The 20,563-nt window shown below is 40.4% G+C and overlaps 1 protein-coding gene across 6 annotated transcripts in view; it reads left to right on the forward strand.

Moving 5' to 3' along the window:
- The first annotated feature begins 1,236 nt into the window (after positions 1 to 1,236).
- Positions 1,237 to 20,563, forward strand: part of CRPPA (CDP-L-ribitol pyrophosphorylase A) — a 278,958-nt gene continuing 259,631 nt past the window's right edge. For 2 of the 6 annotated variants that reach the window (XR_014139316.1, XM_081800461.1), the window contains exons 1-2: positions 1,237 to 1,782; positions 18,487 to 18,763. Coding sequence is in view for 4 of the 6 variants with exons in the window: in XM_081800461.1 (XP_081656587.1) it covers positions 1,538 to 1,782; positions 18,487 to 18,763 (522 nt within the window). In the remaining 2 variants the exon portion in view is untranslated. The remainder of the gene's footprint in view (positions 1,783 to 18,486; positions 18,764 to 20,563) is intronic. The other 4 variants (XR_014139315.1, XM_081800458.1, XM_081800459.1 and 1 more) reach the window with 3 other exon arrangements.

Raw genomic sequence — 20,563 nt, forward strand, 5'->3', positions numbered from 1 at the left:
CAGTGATATGACAAACTGCAATTATAATGGAGCTAAACACTAATTATAATAAAAGTACTTTTTTGTTACTTTTGTATTGAAAGTACTTCTATATTGATACTTGTGTACTGAAAATATAAGTGTATTGAATGTATTAAAAGCATGTTCAGTCACTGATAAATAAAAGAAACATTTTAGTTTGGTTATCTTTAATCTAAATTGGGAAAAATGGGTAAAAATACTGGGTTGGAATATTATAACCTGATAATATTTTCAGCGCCTAAAAGATTTCTCTTTTTTTTAAATCAATCTCAAATTAACTTTATAGGTGAAGATTAAATTAGCAAATATTAATAAATATACTTTAATTATGATAAACCGACTCCATCGGTTCATTCAATACATACTTATTAAACTTCTTTCATATTTCAGGAGCTGGGCACAAAACCCAAAAGGAAAAGTAAGGATCCTACTCTCATGGAGTTTACATTCCAGGGGCCTAATACAATGGGCTCTGACATTCCAAGTACTTGACTACATTTTTCTGGTAAACACGACCAGCACTAAATAAGGGCATATATGCTCCAGGCCTGGAATTCTTCAACTCGGGCTGTACTTCTGTGCAAGGGCCTAAAGGCAGATCTGCCATTTGTGCAATTCTACACAAGTTATTTATTATCTACACAAGTTATTATTATTACAACCTTTCTTCTTTCTCTATAAAAACCGAACCAAACCAAAACAAACAAAACCCCAATAATAGTTGGGTTTTCCTGGAGATTAAATGAGCTAATGTGTGTCGCTTGTTCAGCAATTATTAGTACTATTGCTTTGACTCTCTGGGCCCAAAATGAGCCCGCTCATTAGAATGCGCTGGGGATCTTTAAAAACATTCTAAAACTCCGGCCACACAGCAGACTAATTAAATCCCAATCGCTGAGGGTGGGACACAGGTGTCAGCACTTTCTGACCTCCCCAGGTAGTTCCCATTTGCAGACAAATTTGAGATCCGCGGCAGTTTTGTTTATATATCTGGTTCATAGTAACATTTGCCCATCCATCTGTCTTTTCTGAGGTGGAACCAGAAGGTGGAACCTTTAAGCCTCACGAGCTTAAAGGTAGAAATCGAGGTGCACGTTTCTCTGTCCCATCCTGTGGCTTGAATCCAAATGTCTTTAAGGGGAGAGGGACTGGAGGGCGTCCCGACCGCTACAGCCTCCGCACAGCTGTTAAGTTTAATGGGATCCGTAGATATGCACGGAGGGCTGACGCTTCCACCTGAGGCGACTGCGGGGCCCGCCAGCGCAGCCAGGAGGCGCGGAACTCAGGCCTGCCGGGGGCGCTGGGCTCGGTGTAGAGGCCGAGGACGCGACGAGAAGCAGCTCGGCGGCTGGAGCGTCCCCCGGGGACACGCCGCGGCCTGGCCCTCGCTGCTCCAGTGGGCGCCGTCCGCCCTCACCCGCCCTTCCTCCTTTCCCCCCTACCCCAGCCGAGGCCCCGAGCAGCCGCGGGGCGCTTGGGCCCAGGGCGAGCCAGGCCGGCCGCGCCGCCCGCCGCCATGGAACCCAGGCCCGCCGCACCGGGGCCTTGTCCCGGCGACTCGCGCGGCGCGGAGCAAGCGGCCGCGGCCTCTTCGCTGAACCCGGCCGGGGCCGAGGCCCAGCCCCGGCGCCGCGCTCCCGCCGTGGCTGCTGTGTTGCCGGCGGGGGGGAGCGGGGAGAGGATGGGCGTCCCCACCCCGAAGCAGTTCTGTCCCATCCTGGAGAGGCCGCTCATCAGCTACACCCTGCAGGCCTTGGAGAGGTAATGCGGCGCCAGGCGCGCCCCGGGTCCCCGGCCCGGCCTCCGGCTCCGTCCCGGCCCGCTTAGGGCAGCCCGCGACACCTGCCCCTGGTGGTGCTTTCGCGCTGGCGCCTTCTCTCGGCGGACTGCGGGGCCGACCCGACCCGCTCAGTCTCCGCCGCCGACTCGGGCTCCGTCCTCGCTTGCAGTTTAGAGATGGGCGGCTCTGCTCCTCTAGCAGACCGGCATGCAAGCGGGGGCTGCCCCACAGAGCCCTTTCTGTGCCCAGGCCGTCGGGCGGGGGGGTGGGGGGGAGCTCGGCTCGTGGAGTTGGACTAAGGAAGGAAAGCATAGGTTGGGACTAAGAGACATTTAGTCTTAACAGTGGCCCCAGTGTGGCCTAACGACAAGCAAGCCTTTTCAGGAGTCTCTTCTGTCTCTGCCTTTTTCTCAGTCTCTTATTTGCACTCTCCGTGCATGCGTGAATTGGAGTTTTACTTGTGCATCTGACTATACGAACCTTGGTTCGCTTTATCCATTCATTTATAAACACTAGCGAAGTATCTCTTATGACCCTGTGTTGATTAAGAGGTGCTGAAAGTGTACCGAGGGGCAGAATTTAATCCAAGCTTTTCAACGTGGATATGGATTTAAGGGGGCGAGATTCTGAAGTTAGGTCCAATTTGTGCTTTAACCTGTTACAAAATGCACTGACTTGTAGGGGATATGGAGAGGGAATGGGGGTGGGAGGACTAGGGGAGCCTTAGTGAGGTGAAAAGGGGGTGTGCTATTTATCTCGCTTTAGAGGGCCAGTAATATGAGCGTGGGGTGAGGCTGGAGGGGTAGAAATAGGGCAAGTTGCAAAGGTCCTTAGACGTGTTGCGAAGGTGTTGAAACGTCTTGAAGCCAGGGTGGTCTTGTGATAGGATGTTAAACCTTGACATGAGCCCTTTGTATCTCAAGAGAGATGACCTCTTTTAGCATAGCCTTTGCAGGTGGCTTTGATGAAGACTAAGCTAATGAGTTGCTACTAATCAAAGGACAGTAGCCTATTATCCAGAAAAGATCTTCTCCCTGCCCCACGATGCTGCACACACAACAGAAGCCAAAGGGCCCAAGTTGCTTTGTGTATGGTTATCTTCCTAAATGTTGGCATTTGGAAAACGGAAGCATGAAGAGCCCTAATCACCCTTGATTCAAGTAATCAGGCTGGTGGTTCCATATGAAACTCAGACAAACACTGAAACAGTTCCAGGTGCTTCCCCTATTCTGTAGTCTACCTTTTATCTGGGTATGCATCATTTAACTACAGTATTGGATGCTAGACCTTATGACAACATAGCTCATTATGTAGGTAGTATTACAGGAACAATGGATTTTGGCCAGCAGAATCTAACTGCTTAATTATCAGATGTAGCAGAATACAGTGTTTTTTACATTTAATTTTCCTTCCTGTGAAGGAAATTCGGATTATTAGCATGTTTCATCTTCTGAGGGAGCCTGAGATAGGTGGTTACTGGAAAAATCTTTTAAAGTAAAAGAATGTTCTGGGAAGACCTTGTTTATGGAAAAGGGGGAATATGTGTTTTCTTTTGATAACAGCAGTGATAAAATTCTAATAGTAACTACTTAAATCTCCATTTTGAAATACTCTGGGGCTCATTTTTGTCACTGTTAAAATGCCTGAATAACTTAAAGGATGCTTATATTTGGGGTGTGTTTCAGGAAATCCTTGGAAACCTTGCATTACAGGGGTTTAGGTATGGGTGCTTCTGAGCCATTTCCTAAAGGAAGGGCATTCTCTTGACTGCTAATAGGCTTCCTAGAGCATGGTGCTCAAAAGCCTAGGTTATTTATTCCTCCTCCCCCTGAATTATCAGGTTCAAATAAGGAAAGGAAATGGAAGCATAAAGTGTGTTGTAAAATTCTTACCTTTTGCTCTTTGGTGAAATTATGCATGCTTACCATTTACTAAGGGGAAGCACAGCTCTCAGTATCCCAAATCAGAAAAGCTGTAATTGGGTGTCACCACAGTCTGTCATCTGGTTTATTTTAGGACAGTGTTCGCTCTCCTTGATCTCTGGGAGCTGTGAATATGGATAGTGTGGAATTTGATTTCAAAGCTCCTTTGTCCCTCATAAGTTAGGATTTTCCTTTCTCAAACTTTTGCCATCTCACAGAGAAGTTGCTGTGAGTAATCTTTACTTCTTAATCTTGACTAAGAAGGATAATCAAGAAAAAATGACCCTTATGGTGTGATCTGTCTTCTGGAATTTTGAGCCAATTTAAAACTACAGTGTACAAGAGCTTTCACCTCTGAAGTTTGGTCCACAATTTTTTTTTTTAAGATTTTATTTATTTGACAGAGAGACAGCGAGAGAGGGAACACAAACAGGGGGAGTGGGGGAGGGAGAAGCAGGCTCCTCACTGAGCAGGGAGCCTGATGCGGGGCTTGATCCCAGGACCCTGAGATCATGACCTGAACCGAAGGCAGACGCTTAAGGACTGAGCCACCCAGGTGCCCCATTGGTCCACAATTCTTAAATTGGGGTTAGGGAAATGTAAAGAAATGTAGCTGGTTTTGGTTTGAGTTAAACACATGTTTAAATGGCATTATTTCCAGTCTTGCATTTACCCACCCAAAGAGACTAGAAATAGTATAGCCACACAAGGGAAAATGAATGTAAGAGGTGCTGGAGTAGATAAAAGATGATGACAAAATGTTGGAAGAACAGCATGGTAATCAATCAGACTTAACGGTCCTAGGGAAGTGGGAACAGCTGCGAAGAAGCATTTTGGTTGAAGTCCCAGGCCCTTGGAAAGGTTCAGGAATTAGAGCTATAGGATACTTCGGAAGGTGGGGTAGACAGCTGAAAAACAAAAAAAAAAACCAAACCAAAAAACAAAAAAACAAAAAAAACAAAAAACCAAAACCCAACTGGTTGAAACCTTCAAAAGAAACCTTTAAACTCCTAGATTGCTGTCAGAATGCTGGAGGCTTATTCTCTGACTCAGCACAGCCAATGGCTGAGTAAGGAGTTCCATGGCCATGGAGGAATTAAGAGCAAGACTGCTGTGTGAAATGATGAGATCCTTAGCTCTTAAGGTAAACTCAAGGGAGTGTCTTCTCAAACAACATGGTATATATTAAAGCACCTGTTCTTCAATCACTGAAAAGAACTTTTTTTTTGCCCCCATTATACTAGCAAGGAACTGAGGTCAAGGGTCCTAGTCCCTTATGTAACTATTGATTTATGACCAGAGTTTCTAAAAGAATTACTGCTTTAAGAAAACTATGTTAATCTGTTTTATTGATTGTTTTGTGTTTGTCTTAAGGAAACTGATTTTTGTGGTTGAGTTGGGTTGCTTTCTTGCTACTTGGAAAATCAGTGGAAGTCCTATTTTAGTAACTTTGACTCCATGGTATGAGTGTGAGTATGAGTGCGTGTGTGTGTGTGTGTGTGTGTTGTTTAGGTAAATAGCAGTAGTGTGGTTACTGGATCATAGTGTAGTTCTATTTTTACTTTTTTGAGGAACCTTCATTCTGTTTTCCACAGTGTCTGCCCCAGTTTGCATTCCCACCAACAGTACATGAGACTTCCTTTTTCTCTACATCCTTATCAATACTTGATGTTTCTGGTGTTACTAATTTTAGCCTTTCTGACGGGTGTGAGGTGGTATCTTGTGGTTTTGATTTGCATTTCCCAGATGATGAGTAATGGTGAGCATCTTTTCATGTGTCTCTTGGACATCTGTATGTCTTCCTTGGAGAAATGTGTGTTCATGTCTTTGCATTTTTTAATTGAATTGTTTGTTTTCGGGGTGTTGAATTTTGTTTTTTTTATATATTTTGGAAATTATCAGATATGTCCTTTGCAAATATCTTCTTCCATTCTGTAGGTTGACATTTAGGAGGGGGAGGGGCAGAAGGAGAGGGAGGGAGAGAATATTAAGCAGGCTCTACATCCAGCCCAGAGTCCAACTCGGGGCTCCATCCCAGGACCCTAAGATTATGACCTGAGCTCAGATCAAGAGGTGGACTGTTAACTGACTGAGACACCCAGGTGCCCCTTAACTTTTAGTTTTGTTGATTGTTTGCTTCACTGTGCAGAAACCTTTTATTTTGATGTAGTCCCTCAACTCAGGAGACGTTAAGTACAAAAATGTTGCTATGGCCAGTGTCGGATTACTGCCTATATTCTGTCAAGGATTTACATGGTTTCAGGTCTCACAATTGAGTTAATTTTTGAGTATGGTGAAAGAAAGTGGTCCAGTTTCATTTTTCAGCATGTGGCTGTCCAATTTTCCTAACCTCATTTATTGAAGAAACTGTCTTTTGCCCATTGTATATTCATTCCTCCTTTGACAAGATTAATTGACCATGTAATTGCGCATTTCTTTTTGTTTTTTTTGTTGTATTTTATTGATCTATGTGTATTTTTATACTGCTACCATACTGTTTTATTTTTTTTATTTTATTTTTCTTAAGTAATTTCTACACCTAACATGGGGCTTACACTTATAACCCCAAGATCAAGAGTCACATGCTCTACCAATTGAGCCAGCCAGGTACCCCCATACTCTTTTAATTACTACTGCTTTGTAATATAACTTGAAGTCAGGAACTGTGATTCCTCCAGTTTTGTTTTTCAAGATTGCTTTGGCTATTTGGGATCTTTTTTGATTCCATACAAATGGGAGGATTGTTCTAGGTCTGTGAAAGATGTTGGTATTTTAATAGGGATTGCATTAGATCTGTAGATAGCTTTGGGTAATAGAGACATTTTAACAATATTTCTTCTTCCAGTCCATGAACACAGAGTGTCTTTCCATTTCTTTGTGTCATCTTGAATTTCTTTCATCAGTGTTTTTTCAGAGTACAGGTCTTTCACCTCTTTGAATAAGTTTATTCCTAGATACAATGCTGTGGCTAGGACTTGCAGTACTGTGTTGAATAAAAGAGGTGAGCAAGGACATCCTTGTCTTGTTCCTGATGTTAGGGGAAAAGCTCTCCATTTGGCACTGTTGAGTATATTCACTGTGGGTTTTTAATACAAGGCCTTTATTATGTTGAGGTATGTTCCCCCTAGACCTTCTTGGCATAGAGTTTTTATTATGAATGCTTGTTGTACTTTGTTAAATGCTTTTTCTGCATCTATTGAAATGATCATACAGTTTTTATACTTGTCGATGTGACCTATCCTGTTGATGGGTGGATATTGAAGCACTCTTGCATCCCAGGCATAAATCCCACTTGAAAGTGGTGTATGATTTTTTAAAATATATTGTTAGACTTGGTTTGCTAATATTTTGAGGATTTTTGCATCTGTATTTATGAGAGATACTGGCCTGTACTTTTTTGTGGTGTCTATATCTGGTTTTTGTATGAGGGTGATAATGGCCTCATAGAATGAATTTGGAAATTTTCCTTCCTCTTGTATTTTTTTTTGAAATAGCTTGAGAAGAATAGGTATTCTTTAAATGTTTAGTAGAATTTGTGTGTGAAGCCATCTGGTTCTGGACTTTCATTTGGCAGTTTTTTGATAACTGATTGAATTTCCTTGCTGGTGATTGGTCTATTCAAAATTTCTATTTCTGCTTTAGTTTTGGGAAGTTATAGGTTTCTAGGAATTGATCTATTTGTTCTAGGTTGTTCAGTTTGTTAGCATATCAGTTTTCATACTCTTTTAAAATTACTTTATTTCTGTGGTGTTGGCTATTTCTCCTTTTTCATTAGTGATTTTGTTATTTGGGCCGCTTTTTTTTTTTTTTAAATCTTCAATGAGTCTTGCTGAAGGTTTATTTTGTTGATGTATAATTTTTTTTCCCAAAGAACCAGCTCCTGGTTTCATTGATCCATTTTTTGTTTGTTTGTTTGTTTTAGTTTCTATAGTATTTATTTTCTTTTGCTGGATTTAGGTTTTGTTCTTCTTCTAGCTTCTTTAGGTGTAAGGTTAGGTTTTTTGAGATTTCTCTTGATTCTTGAGGTAGGCCTGTATTGCTATAACCTTCCCTGTTAGAATAGTTTTTGCTGCATACCAAAGATTTTGGACCATTGTGTTTTCATTTTCATTTATTGCTATGTATTTTTAAATTTCTTCTTTTATTTCCTGGTTGACCTATTCATTGTTTTGTAGCATGTTATTTAACCTCCATGTGTTAGTGGTCTTTCCAGATTTTTCTCTTGTGGTTGTTTACCAGTTCCATAGTATTGTCAGAAAAGATGCATGGTATAACTTCAGTCTTTTTGTGTTTGTTGAGGCTTGTTTTAGAGCCTAATATGTGATCTATTCTGGAGAATGTTCCATGTGCTCTTGAAAAGATTGTGTATTCTGTTTTAGGATGGAATGTTCTGAATATGTCTGTTAAATTCATCTGGTGCAATGGGTCACTGAAAGCCACTCGTTTCCTTGTCAAGTTTCTGTTTGGATGATCTGCCCATTGATGTCAGTGAGATGTTAAAGTCCCCTAGTACTATCGATTATTTCCTTTATGTTCATAAAGTCACTGTATGCCTTTTGTTTGGAGCATTTCGTCTATTCACATTCAAAGTAATTACTGATAGATAAGTATGTATTGCCATTTTGTTACTTGTTTTGTAGTTGTTTCTATAGATTTTCTCTGATTCTTCTGTCTTTCATGGTTTGCTGGCTTTCTTTGGTGATATATTTGGATCCCTTTCTCTTTTTTCTTTGCATACGTATTGCTTGTTTCTGACTTGTGGTTACCATTAGGTGTGTGTATAACATCTGAGTATAGCAGTCTATATGAAGTTGATGGTCACCTAAGTTTAAATCCATTCTTTACTCCTCTTCTCCTATGTTTTAGTTGTATAAGGTCCTATTTTACATCCTTTTTTTTTTCATTAATGCAGTATTTAATTTATATACTCATGAGTTAAGTAAAATACATCAGACAACAAATTTTGAAATTTTAAAATTGCCACTGAAGAGAGAAGAGAGCTGATACTTTTGAAGGCCCATTAACATGCCAAGGGAGAGGCTTTTGCTAACAGGATCTCCTATACTGCTTACAAATCTATCAAGCAGCTGCTGTTTTCCAGAGGAGGGGTGGGAGGCCGGGAGAAGGCAGTTGACTTTGGCCAAGCGGTACTAACTAATTCTTTTAAGTGCGCTAAAAGTTAAGAACACTGAATTTTAATCCCAATCTGCGAACAAATCACCATGGAATGTTTAGACAACTTTATGACATTACAAAATCTGAATGCTTTGGTGAGGGACCTTACTGCATTTCTAAGGCCGTTATAGACAATCTTGGTATTTGGTTGGGGCTTAGAGTTCCTAAAAGCAAAGAATAACACCCCCCCCCCCCGCCCCCCGCCCCACCAACCTTTTTGTTTTTTTGTTTGGAGAGGGAGGTGGGGGAGTAAGATGTTGTTAATATGCAAATCTTAAAAAAGCAATGGGCATAACTAGTTAAGCATACTTTTATTGGCAAGGAAGACTTTTTAAGTGTTTTTCTGTACTGGGTACATTTTCTCCCCCTCCCAGATTTTCAATTTCTTCGGGAGTGAGCTTTTTTTTTTAATTAACATATAATGTATTATTTGTTTCAGGGGTACAGGTCTGTGATTCATCAGTCTTAAACAATACACCGTGCTCACCACAACGCATACCCTCCCCAGTGTCCATCACCCAGCCACCCCATTCCCCCCCACCAAGAAATCCTGTTTGTTTCCTGAGATCATAAGTCTCTCATGGTTTGTCTCCTTCTACATCCTTTTATTTTATGAATCCTTTTTTTTTAAACAGTAAAAGTTATTTTTATTGCTTTTTTGTTTACTTTTCATACTCTGACTTAGTCTTCCTTTTCACCTGGGGTCCCTTTTAATATTTCTTGTACAGATGGTTTAGTGGTCATGAACTCCTCTAGTTTTTATCTGAGAAACTCTTTATCTTTTGGTCTGAATGATAGCCTTCCTGGATAGAGGATTCTTGGTTGCTGATTTTTCCCTTCCCACACTTTGAATATATCCTGTCACTTTCTTCCGGCCTAGAAAATTCTGCTGAAAAATCCCGATAGCATTATGGGTTTTCCCTTGAATGTAACTTTCTTCCTTAGCTGCTTGAAAATTTTTTGCCTTTCACTACTTTTTGTACACCCAGTACTTCTTAAAATCTTTTAAATTACATTTAATTACTATATGTCTTGATGTGGACCTATTTAGGTTGAATTTTTTGGGGTGGGGGACAGGGATCTCTGTGCCTCCTGGATCTGGATAGGTTTCTTTCTTCAGGTAAGGTAAGTTTTCAGCTATTATTTCTTGAAATAAATTTTCTGCCCCCTTACCTCTCTATCATCTGAGATCCCTATAATGCAGATGTTATTATGCTTGGTGTCACGGAGACTATTCTCAATTTGCATAATTCTCTTTCCTCAGATTGGTTATTTATGTTCCATTACTATTCTAGGTTAAATTGTTTCTCTGCTTCATCCAGCCTGCTATTTTTTCCATCAAGTGTATTTTTAATTTCACTTAATGTGTTCTTGATCTGATTCTTTTTTTTTTTTCTCTCTGTTAATGGTCTCACTGATGTCCTCCACTACTCTCTCAAGCCCAGTGGGTATTTTTATGATCATTACTTTAAATTCTCTATCAGTCATACTACTTAAATTGGTTTTGGTTTGGTCTCTTTCTATGGCTTGGTCCTGTTGTTTCATTTGGGAAATGTTGCTTTGTCTCCTCATTTTGTCTGACTTTTTGTGTTTTTCTATGTTAGGAAAGTTAGTTACTTCTCTTGCTCCTAACCATAATAACCTTATTAAGAAGTCTTATAGTGCCCTGCAGTGCAGTGTCCCCTATGCCCCAGGTCCTGGGGCTTCAGGGACTGTCACCTATGTGTGTCGTGTGTGCTCTGCTATTGAATCTAAGCCTCTTTTTCCTTTACTTGTCTGCAGAGGCCCTCTCTGCCTGTTGTGGGCAGCAAAGTGTGTAGTGGTTTGCTTGTGAATGGAGACTTGCCCCTGCAGGAACTGAGGTGCTGTAAAAGTGCAGGTTAAGGGATGGGGTGTTGACAAGGTTTGCACTGGTCTTCTGGGGAAGGGGCCACCGCAGGGGGACTGACATAAGAGTTACTGGAAAGGGGTGGGTCCACTGAAATGTGTTGGGCTGGCATGACGTGGTGGGGCTTTGTGCAAGCAAGTTAGGTTAGGAGTGTCAGCTCTAAGCTGGTCCTCACAGGTGGCTGTTGTTCATGCTGTGGGGTAGGGGAGGGAAATGGTACCTGCCAGCTCCTTTGTTCCTGGAGGGGTCTCCTAGTGGTACCTGTCTCTTTAGCCTGTGCTCTGAGAAGAGCAAACCACTCTCCCTCCAGTTTGCCCCCAGTATTTTTCAAACTGCTGGTTCTACAGTGTATCTGCATGGGGTGTTGGTCCTGCTGTCTCTAAGGGCAGGGACTCTACTTCCTAAAGTCTTCTGCCCTCTCCCAGAGTGGAGCCTGGGGATTTTTTAAAATTCCAGGCTTTAAGTCTGGCTGGTTTTAAGAACTCAGGAAAGTTGGCTTATTTCACATTCAGAGGCAAATAGTAAAGAGATTTGTTCTCCCAGTGCATGGGCTGGTGATGAAAATCTGTTTTCTGCCCTTCTCAGTGCCACCAGCTCCCTCCCCACCATGGGCGACAAGGTCCCTTTTGCTCTTAGACTGTGTCTTGGCCCTTCTTACCTTCACTGTGGCCTCTTCCCTACCTTTAGCTGTGGAGTTTGTTCTTCCAGCCTTCCAGTTGCTTCATGGGTTATTTACACTGGTCGGGTTGTTATCTAGTTGTATTGGTGGGATGAGGTGAACTTGGGGTTCTCCTACTCCACCATCTTCCCAGCTGGTAGGTATATACGTGTAAGTTGATGAACTCAAGGCTTATTAGATTTTCTGACTTACTGGATTGTCTCTAATTTTTGCTTTCTTGTGTACTTGTTCTATCTTACTCTTTCTGAATACCCCTGCAAATTTTATTTAAACAAAATAGAGAAATACATAAATGTTAATTTAAATGAGCAATGTTGAATGCTGGAGTTGAGCTGAAAGTTGGAATGGAGTAGGGAAGAGAGGATAAATCTGTAGACAGAATTGACAGGTTTTGATGACTAATTGGATTAAGGGTTCAGAAAGAAAAAGGCACTTAGATAGTTGTAGTTGAATAAATATGTTCAAATACATGAATTTGACATTAAAAAAATTATCTTAATGCTTCATTAAGGGTCAAATCTGAGTGAAGGGAAGCAAGCAATAGGCCTATATTTATTAAAAATACAATAGGACTGTGTTTTGTGTAGGTCAGATGACTAGATGTTTTTGTTAAATTCCCAGTGGGAAGGCCCCCATGGGGCTCCTTCAAGAAGAGATTAAGACTGGTAGGTTGGGCTTGACAACTGGGAATCCTTCATGGGCCATGATAAGGAGACCTGACCTTGTGAGGGCATTTGGGAACCAGGCCCTTCATATCAACTCAATACTTAGTTGCTAAAATATGAGGGTGGGTATGGAGGGATGTAAATCTACCAGTTATGGCCACAGTACAATCCACGGGCCTAGTCTCTATGAAGACTGTCATGGCAGTCAGCCACCGTTGCCACTGTCCCTTGGGGCCAAACTCCCGCAACCTGGTAAGAGCCCTTTAGAGGGTTTAGTAGGACCTGATTTTCCATCTTTGTATTTAAAAAGCATTTGTTTAAATCTTTTTTCAACTGATCATATTAAACTGCCCAAGCTGAATACTCGAAGTGATTTTTTTTAACATTGTGGAAGAAAATATGAGAAACGAAAATTTTCCTCAAAATGTCTATAGGTGTAATGGAGCTTGAGGTTAGACTTGTAAGTGCCCATGGCATGTGCTAGGAAGTAAATAAGAGAACTTGATAAAACCCGGCTATGGGAGTTCAGTGTGGACTTGCCTTCAGCTACGGAGGTCAAACCAGATTCATTTATTCAGCAAATATTTGTTCAATAGGCACTGCGTGAGGTCATTAAGGTTTTTCTCAGTCCCATGATCCTACATTATTAAACTTTAATACTGTAAAAGGCTCTTAATTCTGTAACTAGAAAAGAATGTGAATAAATTCTTTGAAATATAAACAGTACTTAAAAAGGCTTGCAAGTGCTGGGAGTATGCTTGGTTGCTGAACAAAATAGCGTAACAATGTCCTCTCTTAAGAGTGGTCTAAAACCATGTCTTCTAAAAATTTTTTATTGTGACTTATTTTTTTTATTTTTATTTTTTAAGATTTTATTTATTTGACACAGAGCACAAGTAGGTAGAGAGGCAGGCAGAGGGGGAGAAGCAGACTCCCTGCTGAGCAGGGAGCCCGATGTGGGACTCCATCCCAGGACCCTGGGATCATGACCTGAGCCAAAGGCAGACACTTAGCCAACTGAGCCACACAGGAGTCCCTATTGTGACTTGTTTAAAAGAAGATTTTGCATGATGATTCCATTAAACATGTATTTAAATACACACGTGCACATATTTGAAAGAATTCAAGAAGACCCATCCTTACTTTTGCTATGCATTCTAACTTTACTGTTCTGTTAATTTCTAGTTCATTTATCCAAAAATGTTAATCTAAACTCACTAAATTGGCACACTCATAGGCCTTGATCTATAGTTTGAGAAAGATGAGTTTAAAACACTTTGCTATTTATGGGGTGCCTGGGTGGCTCAGTTGGTTAAGCGACTGCCTTCGGCTCAGGTCATGATCCTGGAGTCCCTGGATCGAGTCCCTGGATCGAGTCCCGCATCGGGCTCCCTGCTCGGCAGGGAGTCTGCTTCTCCCTCTGACCCTCCCCCCTCTCATGTGCTCTCTCTCATTCTCTCTCTCTCAAAAAAAAAAAAAAAAAAAAAAAGTTATAAAAAAACACTTTGCTATTTAGAGTCTCCTACAACTTTTGGAAAGAGTCAAAGGCCATGGGTATATCTAATTATTTACATTTATTTTGACTAGCTTTGTTTGGAATTTAATTATTTTATAGCTCTTTGAAGGCATTTTAATACAATTGGGATTTATCTTTGGGAGTTGATTAATTCATTGACTCATTGTGCAGATATTGGAATGACTAGTCTAGCAATGTCTTTCTCCCTATTATTCGATGTTAAGATAATTGAAAGTACTTTTTGTGAAAAATAGCAACATGAGGTCTTTAAAAGTTGCTTTTAAGCTATTTTTCTGGTAAAATTCACTATGGAAAGAGATGAAGAGCTTAGAGTACAAGTTAAGCTCTTGACCATAGAACAGCCTTGCCTACTGATTTACTTGAGCATGTACTTAAAGTTTCTTTAAAAAAAACCAAAAACCTTAGTGTGATGTCATATTAATAAGCTGAAATATGTTTGATCACTGTTAATAATTCTTTAAACTCCGGTGAATCATAGACCATATGTCAAATATGTTAAAGGAATCCATGGACGGAGAAAAGGCTTAAACACTTAAACTAATGATTTATTCCTTTCTAATTAAGTCTTCTCTATTCATGGATTCATTTAGCAGATATTAACATATGGTCTGTGAGGTCAGGAATTCTGCCAGTCTTGGTTTATTATTATATCACAATGGTCTAGTATACTGCCTGGCAAATATTAGATGTTTATTTTTGCTTGAATTACAGGAAATTACAAGAAACTTGACATTTTGACCACAAATGCAACAATATTATATGGTTCATCACTAATAAGATGAATGAAGTGCTGGAGACACAGTGGATGTGGACATGCTCTTCTTGCTCCTGGATTTTACCACATCCTTCTCAGAAACTATTAGCACATTTGCAGAGCTTAACTGTGTGCTCCAAAATCAGACTTGGGTCCACCCAGGTCCCTTCATTTCCTAAGCGTGAGATTATGGGCAGGTCACTGCTTCTGTGACATCTATAAAGTGGTGATAATAGTGACTTATCGCAATCTGATAGATTTTGCAGGCTGGTACTCTACACAGTATGCGTCACCTCGCAAACCATCAATCTTCATTGCTGTTAATATTACTAATACTACTTGGTTTGGAATGTGCCAAGCTCTGAGGTGTAGACTTTGCTTTCTGTGAGTTGGCAGCTTGGTGAGGGAGATAGAAAAGGCAAACTGTAGGGTACGATGCTAAGTGTCTCTGACAGTAAGAGTACTCTGGAAGTGGAGAGCAGGGATGCTGCCCCCAGAATGACTAGTAAAGCTTCCGGGGGGAAGCCAATCTGAACCCACAGCTGAGCAAGTGGCACTGAGCCTCCTACTTCCCTCCCAACCCAGGATGGGTGGTAGGTGTGCTGGGAAGTGGAGGAGGTAGCATAAGCAAAGACCTGGGTGTGCGAGAAAATGCCCTCCGAGTAAGAGGGGCATGAGAGAGATGAAGTGGGGTAGTAATGAGTGGGCTGAGTTCAAATCTTAAAGGGCCCAGCTCAAGAACCAGCAGGGGGTGACTTTAGGTTTGCAGGTGAGAAAAACCCTCCAGAAGTGGTAAGAATGGGTTGTGTTGGGATAAGATGAGGAGACCAGCTAAGAGGATAGTGCAATAATGGGGAGATGAGTGCCTTGATCATAGGGGTGTCAGTGAAGACAGAACTTTGGGAAGCTTCATATTTAGGGGACACAGACTGTCACTTGTCACTTGCAGGGGGGCTTTGAGTACAGTATAAATTCTAAACTGTTAAGTATGCTGTGATTAGTTAAGCTTATAGTGAAAGGAATGGGGGATGGATGGACTACAAACCAAAGAGCAATGCACACTGAATCTTCCAGTAAGTAAAGTTTTTATTGCTTGCACATAATAATACATATGCCACTCTCTGGTATTCTGTGAATATTACTGCACTGTCTTAGTTTACTTGTGATTGAAATTCCCCCCAGTGTCTAACAAAACATAAGTAATCCTGGCCTTAGAGCAGCTAACGTTCTAGAAATGAAGGTAAGGAGTCATATGACTCAAAACACAACCACATCGCATAGGGAAAGTTATACTCATTACTGAATTTTTGTAGCTAACTAGGTTAATGAAGAGCTTCTTGCATTTTCATAACCCTGAGACAACACTGTGTTGTCAGATGTTACACTGTTTCTGGTAGATAAGACTGACCATGGTCGTTTACTAAACAAATTAGTTTTTATTAGGTACTAGGTGAAAAGCAGTGGGTGAAAAGATGTTGTCCCTGCTATCATGGAACCTACCTTGTAGAAGATGGAAGGTCTTCTTTTGATGACGAATGGTAAAACTATTTCAAGTATGTTGTAGTGTAAGATGGTAGTGTAGGAAAACGAAGTATGATGTATATATCCTATCGTAATTGTTTTCCCGTTTAAGAGATAGTAGAGGAGAAGGACTCTAGGAGTTTAGAACATGACTAAGGCTCAAACTATAGTAAATGTTCATCTAGGTTAGCTATTTTATATTCTGTCATAATTGATTTATTTTGCCAATCTTACTAGGTTATTACCTCGAACTTTTCTCTCAAATGCCATCTATAAGCTTAGTTGGGTAGCCAGGCTACAATCACTGCATTGCCCAGAATGCAGCAGCCGCCGCCTCCTATCTGGTCTATCTGCATCCTTTGTCTCTACTAAATTTCTTCTCTACCTTGCAGCAAGACTAAAATTGAGGCTCCTAAATTAGTTTCCTATTGCTGCTGTTAAAAGAAAAAAAAAGGTCCATGAACTGAGTAGCTTAAAGCAACATGAATTGATTAAACTTCTGGGAGTCAGAAGTTTGATATAGGTTTCACTGGGCTAAAATATAAAGGTGTTTGCAGTGCTACGTTCATTCTGGAAGCTCCAGGGACAATTTACTTGCCATTTTCTAGTTTCTGGAGGTGGTTCACGATCCTGGACTTGTGGTCCTCCATCACATTGAGCACTGATTCTGTTAACTCTTCTCCTGTTTTAACTCTTCTGCCTCTTGTTCATGTGTAAGAGCTCCTGTGATTATATTAGACCTACCCAGATAGTCCAGAATGATTCATCTCAAGATCCTTAATCACTTCTGTGAAGTTCATCCTGTGTGTATGGTTATATCTTCACAGGTTTGGGGAATTAGGAGGTGGTTCTCTTTTAGGGGCCTTTTTGTCCTAAAACAATTTGGGTAGGTGAGCATTTTTTTTTAATAGGTGTAAATGTCCTCTCCTGCGTACAGGTTTTTTATGGCTTTCTCTTACAACATTAAAACCCATAATACGGTCTGAGAGGTTCCCATGGCCTAGCCCAGTCTGGCTCTTGCCTGGACCTTCAGCCTTTTTATAGGTTCTTCTCCCCTTTGCTTACAGGATTTGACTGCAGTGGTTTCCTGGCCCTAAGGACCTTGCCATGGCCCTTGCTTACACCAGCCCTTCGTACCCCTTTGCCTTTTTCCCCCTGCCACCACTCACCATCTGGATCCTACAGCAAATTCTGCTTCCTTAGGGAGTATCATCTTGGCCATCCCTGTGCTGGTCACATAGTCCATTTGCTTGCAATGCTGGAGCCTGGCTTTCTTCATAGCACTTGATCACAGCTTGTATTTATTCTTTGGTGTTCTTTGATCTGTAAGCCTTGCGAAGGCAGTGTTTATTTTCATTGTGTACTCAATGCTGATCATTGATTCAGTGTGCAATAAATACTTATTAAAGGAATAGACTTAAAATGAAAAGACAGTGTGCCTATAAAGTAGCTCTTAGTGTTGTACATCTGTGTATTATTGTTGTAGCCACAGGCAGAATGGGGTTTTGAACTATGGAAAGGGTTGCTTGAATAACAGAAGATCGGAGTTTAATAATTGAGTAAATCAACTGAATGTTCATATAAACGAAGTTAATTTCACTAAGTAATTTTCAGACCCTTCCATCTCTGTAAAAATGTGCATAAGACTTGAACTATCTAACATGAACATGTAGTATCTCACAGGCTAAGTGTTCTTAAAAAGATTTTTTTTTTTGAAGTCTTATTAAATTTTAAAGTGACCTTTATTCAGAGTTGATAGCATGGGTCAGAGGCAGTTGGCCTGGTCTGGGCCTGTTGGCTGTGGAACATAGAGTTTAATGACATTAAGCTCTGTTAGCCCTGGTGTTCAAGAGAAGTCTGCCAAGATGTAATGCATTTGCCGCTCAGGGCTGTGGACAGTGCAGAACGATAGGTCAGGAAGTCTTGAGGAAAATGTTGTACAACAGAAAAATTGCTCAATCCTTTGTATGACTCAATAGGTTAATTCTTTAATTTTATATTTTATTACAAAGTTTATCATTTTGAGTCTCACTTATATTTATACAATCTTAGTTTCCCTATTTAAGCTATAACGTTTCACCTTGATGTAGGCAAAGTTTGTGTTAGATAAGTGATGCAGCTTTTTTTTTTTTTTTTTAGCAATTCAGTGGACTTGAGAGAAAGACAAAACTTTTGGTATTCGAAACTGCTTTGAATTGTTCCTATTCTATTGAACAAAATACTTGGAAAGAATCAATTTAAAGGCCTATTACTGCATTCTTTTTTCTTAATTTACTGATAGTCTAAATCAAACTTAGGAATTTCTATCTATTGTATAATATCTATATAGATGAAATGTTTTATAGTCCATAGTGAAATTGTTACTAAGTGGAGTATGAAATACTGATGATACTTTACTAGACCTGATAGAATGCATTAAGCTGATTTACTTTCAGTTTTCAATATCCCTAAGAAGTTACAGTAGTACTTACTAATTCAGTTTGTTACTAGCTTAACTTGTATAAGGCCCAGTTTATGTTAAACGTCTGCACACTTTTCTTTCAGAGTATGTTGGATAAAGGACATTGTTGTAGCAGTAACTGGAGAGAACATGGAAGCAATGAAGCGTATTATTCAGAAGTACCAGCATCAGCGAATCTCCCTGGTTGAAGCTGGAGTGACCCGCCACAGGTCAATTTTCAATGGACTAAAAGCCCTGGCAGAGGACCAGCCTGACTCTAAACTCTCTAAGCCAGAAGTTGTGATAATCCATGATGCTGTGAGACCATTTGTCGAGGAAGATGTCCTCCTTAAAGTTGTCACAGCTGCTAAGGAACATGGGGTAAGTGGTTAAATTTCCGAAAATGGTTAAAAGACACAAATGTTATAGTAAATGTTAACTTGCTGGATTTTGATGAAATCATATTTAAATGTCCATTTTTTCTTTTGTTTTTAGTAATTTTTATTAATTTTTTAATTAACATATAATGTTTCAGGGGTACAGGTCTGTGATTCATCAGTCTTACACAATTCACAGCGCTCACCATAGCACATACTCTCCCCAATGTGTATCACCCACCCCCCCCCGTCCCTCCCACCCCCCACCACTCCAGCAACCCTCAGTTTGTTTCCTGAGATTAAGAGTCTCTTAGGGTTTGTCTCCCTTTCTGGTTTCATCTTGTTTCCTTTTTTCCTCTCTTCCCCTATGATCCTCTGCCTTGTTTCTCAAATTCCACGTATCAGTGAGATCATATGATAATTGTCTTTCTATGATTGACTTATTTTGCTTGGCATAATACCCTCTAATTCCACGTCATTGCAAATGGCAAGATTTCATTTTTTGATGGCTGCATAATATTCCATTGTATATATATATACCGCATCTTCTTTATCCATTCATCTGTTGATGGTAAATGTCTGTTTGACTTAAAGACATAATGCTAAATTTTTTTTAGGAAGCTTGAAGTATTCTATCATGAGACTGTACTAGAGTTTATCTTATAGTCCTTCATAACATGAGCTTTTTGGAGAATGTAATACTGTCTTAAGAGTATGGCTCTGATGTACACTGAAGAAATGAGAAGCGTTGTGCACTTACCTGAAAATACCTAAGAAAACTCAAGTCTAGGATGCACATAATAATAAAAAGTCTGGCTCATCACACCCAAATTGCATTTTGACTTTTTGGGAGTGGTTTACTTTCCAGCACAAATAGCTGAACAGGATTTTCACACCATTTAAAATAGTTTTAAGATGACGCTGAATTCTGCGTTCTAATTCACCAGAAGAACACAGGATAGCAAAAGTCCTATTATAATCTATAGAACATCTTTGTTTGGTTCTTGTATTACTAGATAAAATCCTAAAAATAAGTTAAGAGGTTTATAGTCTAAATTTGAGATGAAGTGAAAGTTGCTGAAACACTCGGGTAAAGCATGATAGCAATAGGCTGTGGAGTGGGACATGTGTAGGCCCAGTTCTCAGGCTTTCTAATTAGTGGTGTACGTGCAACTTGAGCAACCTCTTCAGGTCCCTTTGCCTTGTAAAAATACTGTTGCTAATCCCTGTGGGTTTTTTTAGGGTTGGAAATTAGGTAACTACTCAGTAGAGGGCTAAGTACTTAAAAGGTATTAAGATGAATTACAACATCTAGGATTGTAGACAAATGGAAGGAGTCCTCTAAGCCTTCTCTGCCGTGTAGGTGGTGAGTTAAAAAATACCCATCTGGAATGTTGAAAAAGAAAAGCAAAGCTGGTGGCATCACAATTCCGGACTTCAAGTTCTATTACAAAGCTGTAATCATCAAGACAGTTTGGTACTGGCACAAAAACAGACACATAGATCAATGGAACAGAATAGAGAGCCCAGAAATGGACCCTCAACTCTATGGTCAACTAATCTTTGACAAAGCAGGAAAGAATGTCCAATGGAAAAAAGACAGTCTCTTCAACAAATGGTGTTGGGAAAATTGGATAGCCACATGCAGAAGAATGAAACTGGACCATTTCCTTACACCACACACAAAAATAGACTCCAAATGGTTGAAAGACCTCAATGTGAGACAGGAGTCCATCAAAATTCTAAAGGAGAACACAGGCAGCAACCTCTTTGACCTCAGCCGAAGCAACTTCTTCCTAGAAAC

Source organism: Leptonychotes weddellii, chromosome 12, assembly GCF_054177405.1.
Source record: "Leptonychotes weddellii isolate Sample4059 chromosome 12, ASM5417740v2, whole genome shotgun sequence".
NCBI classification, from domain to species: Eukaryota; Metazoa; Chordata; class Mammalia; order Carnivora; family Phocidae; genus Leptonychotes; species Leptonychotes weddellii.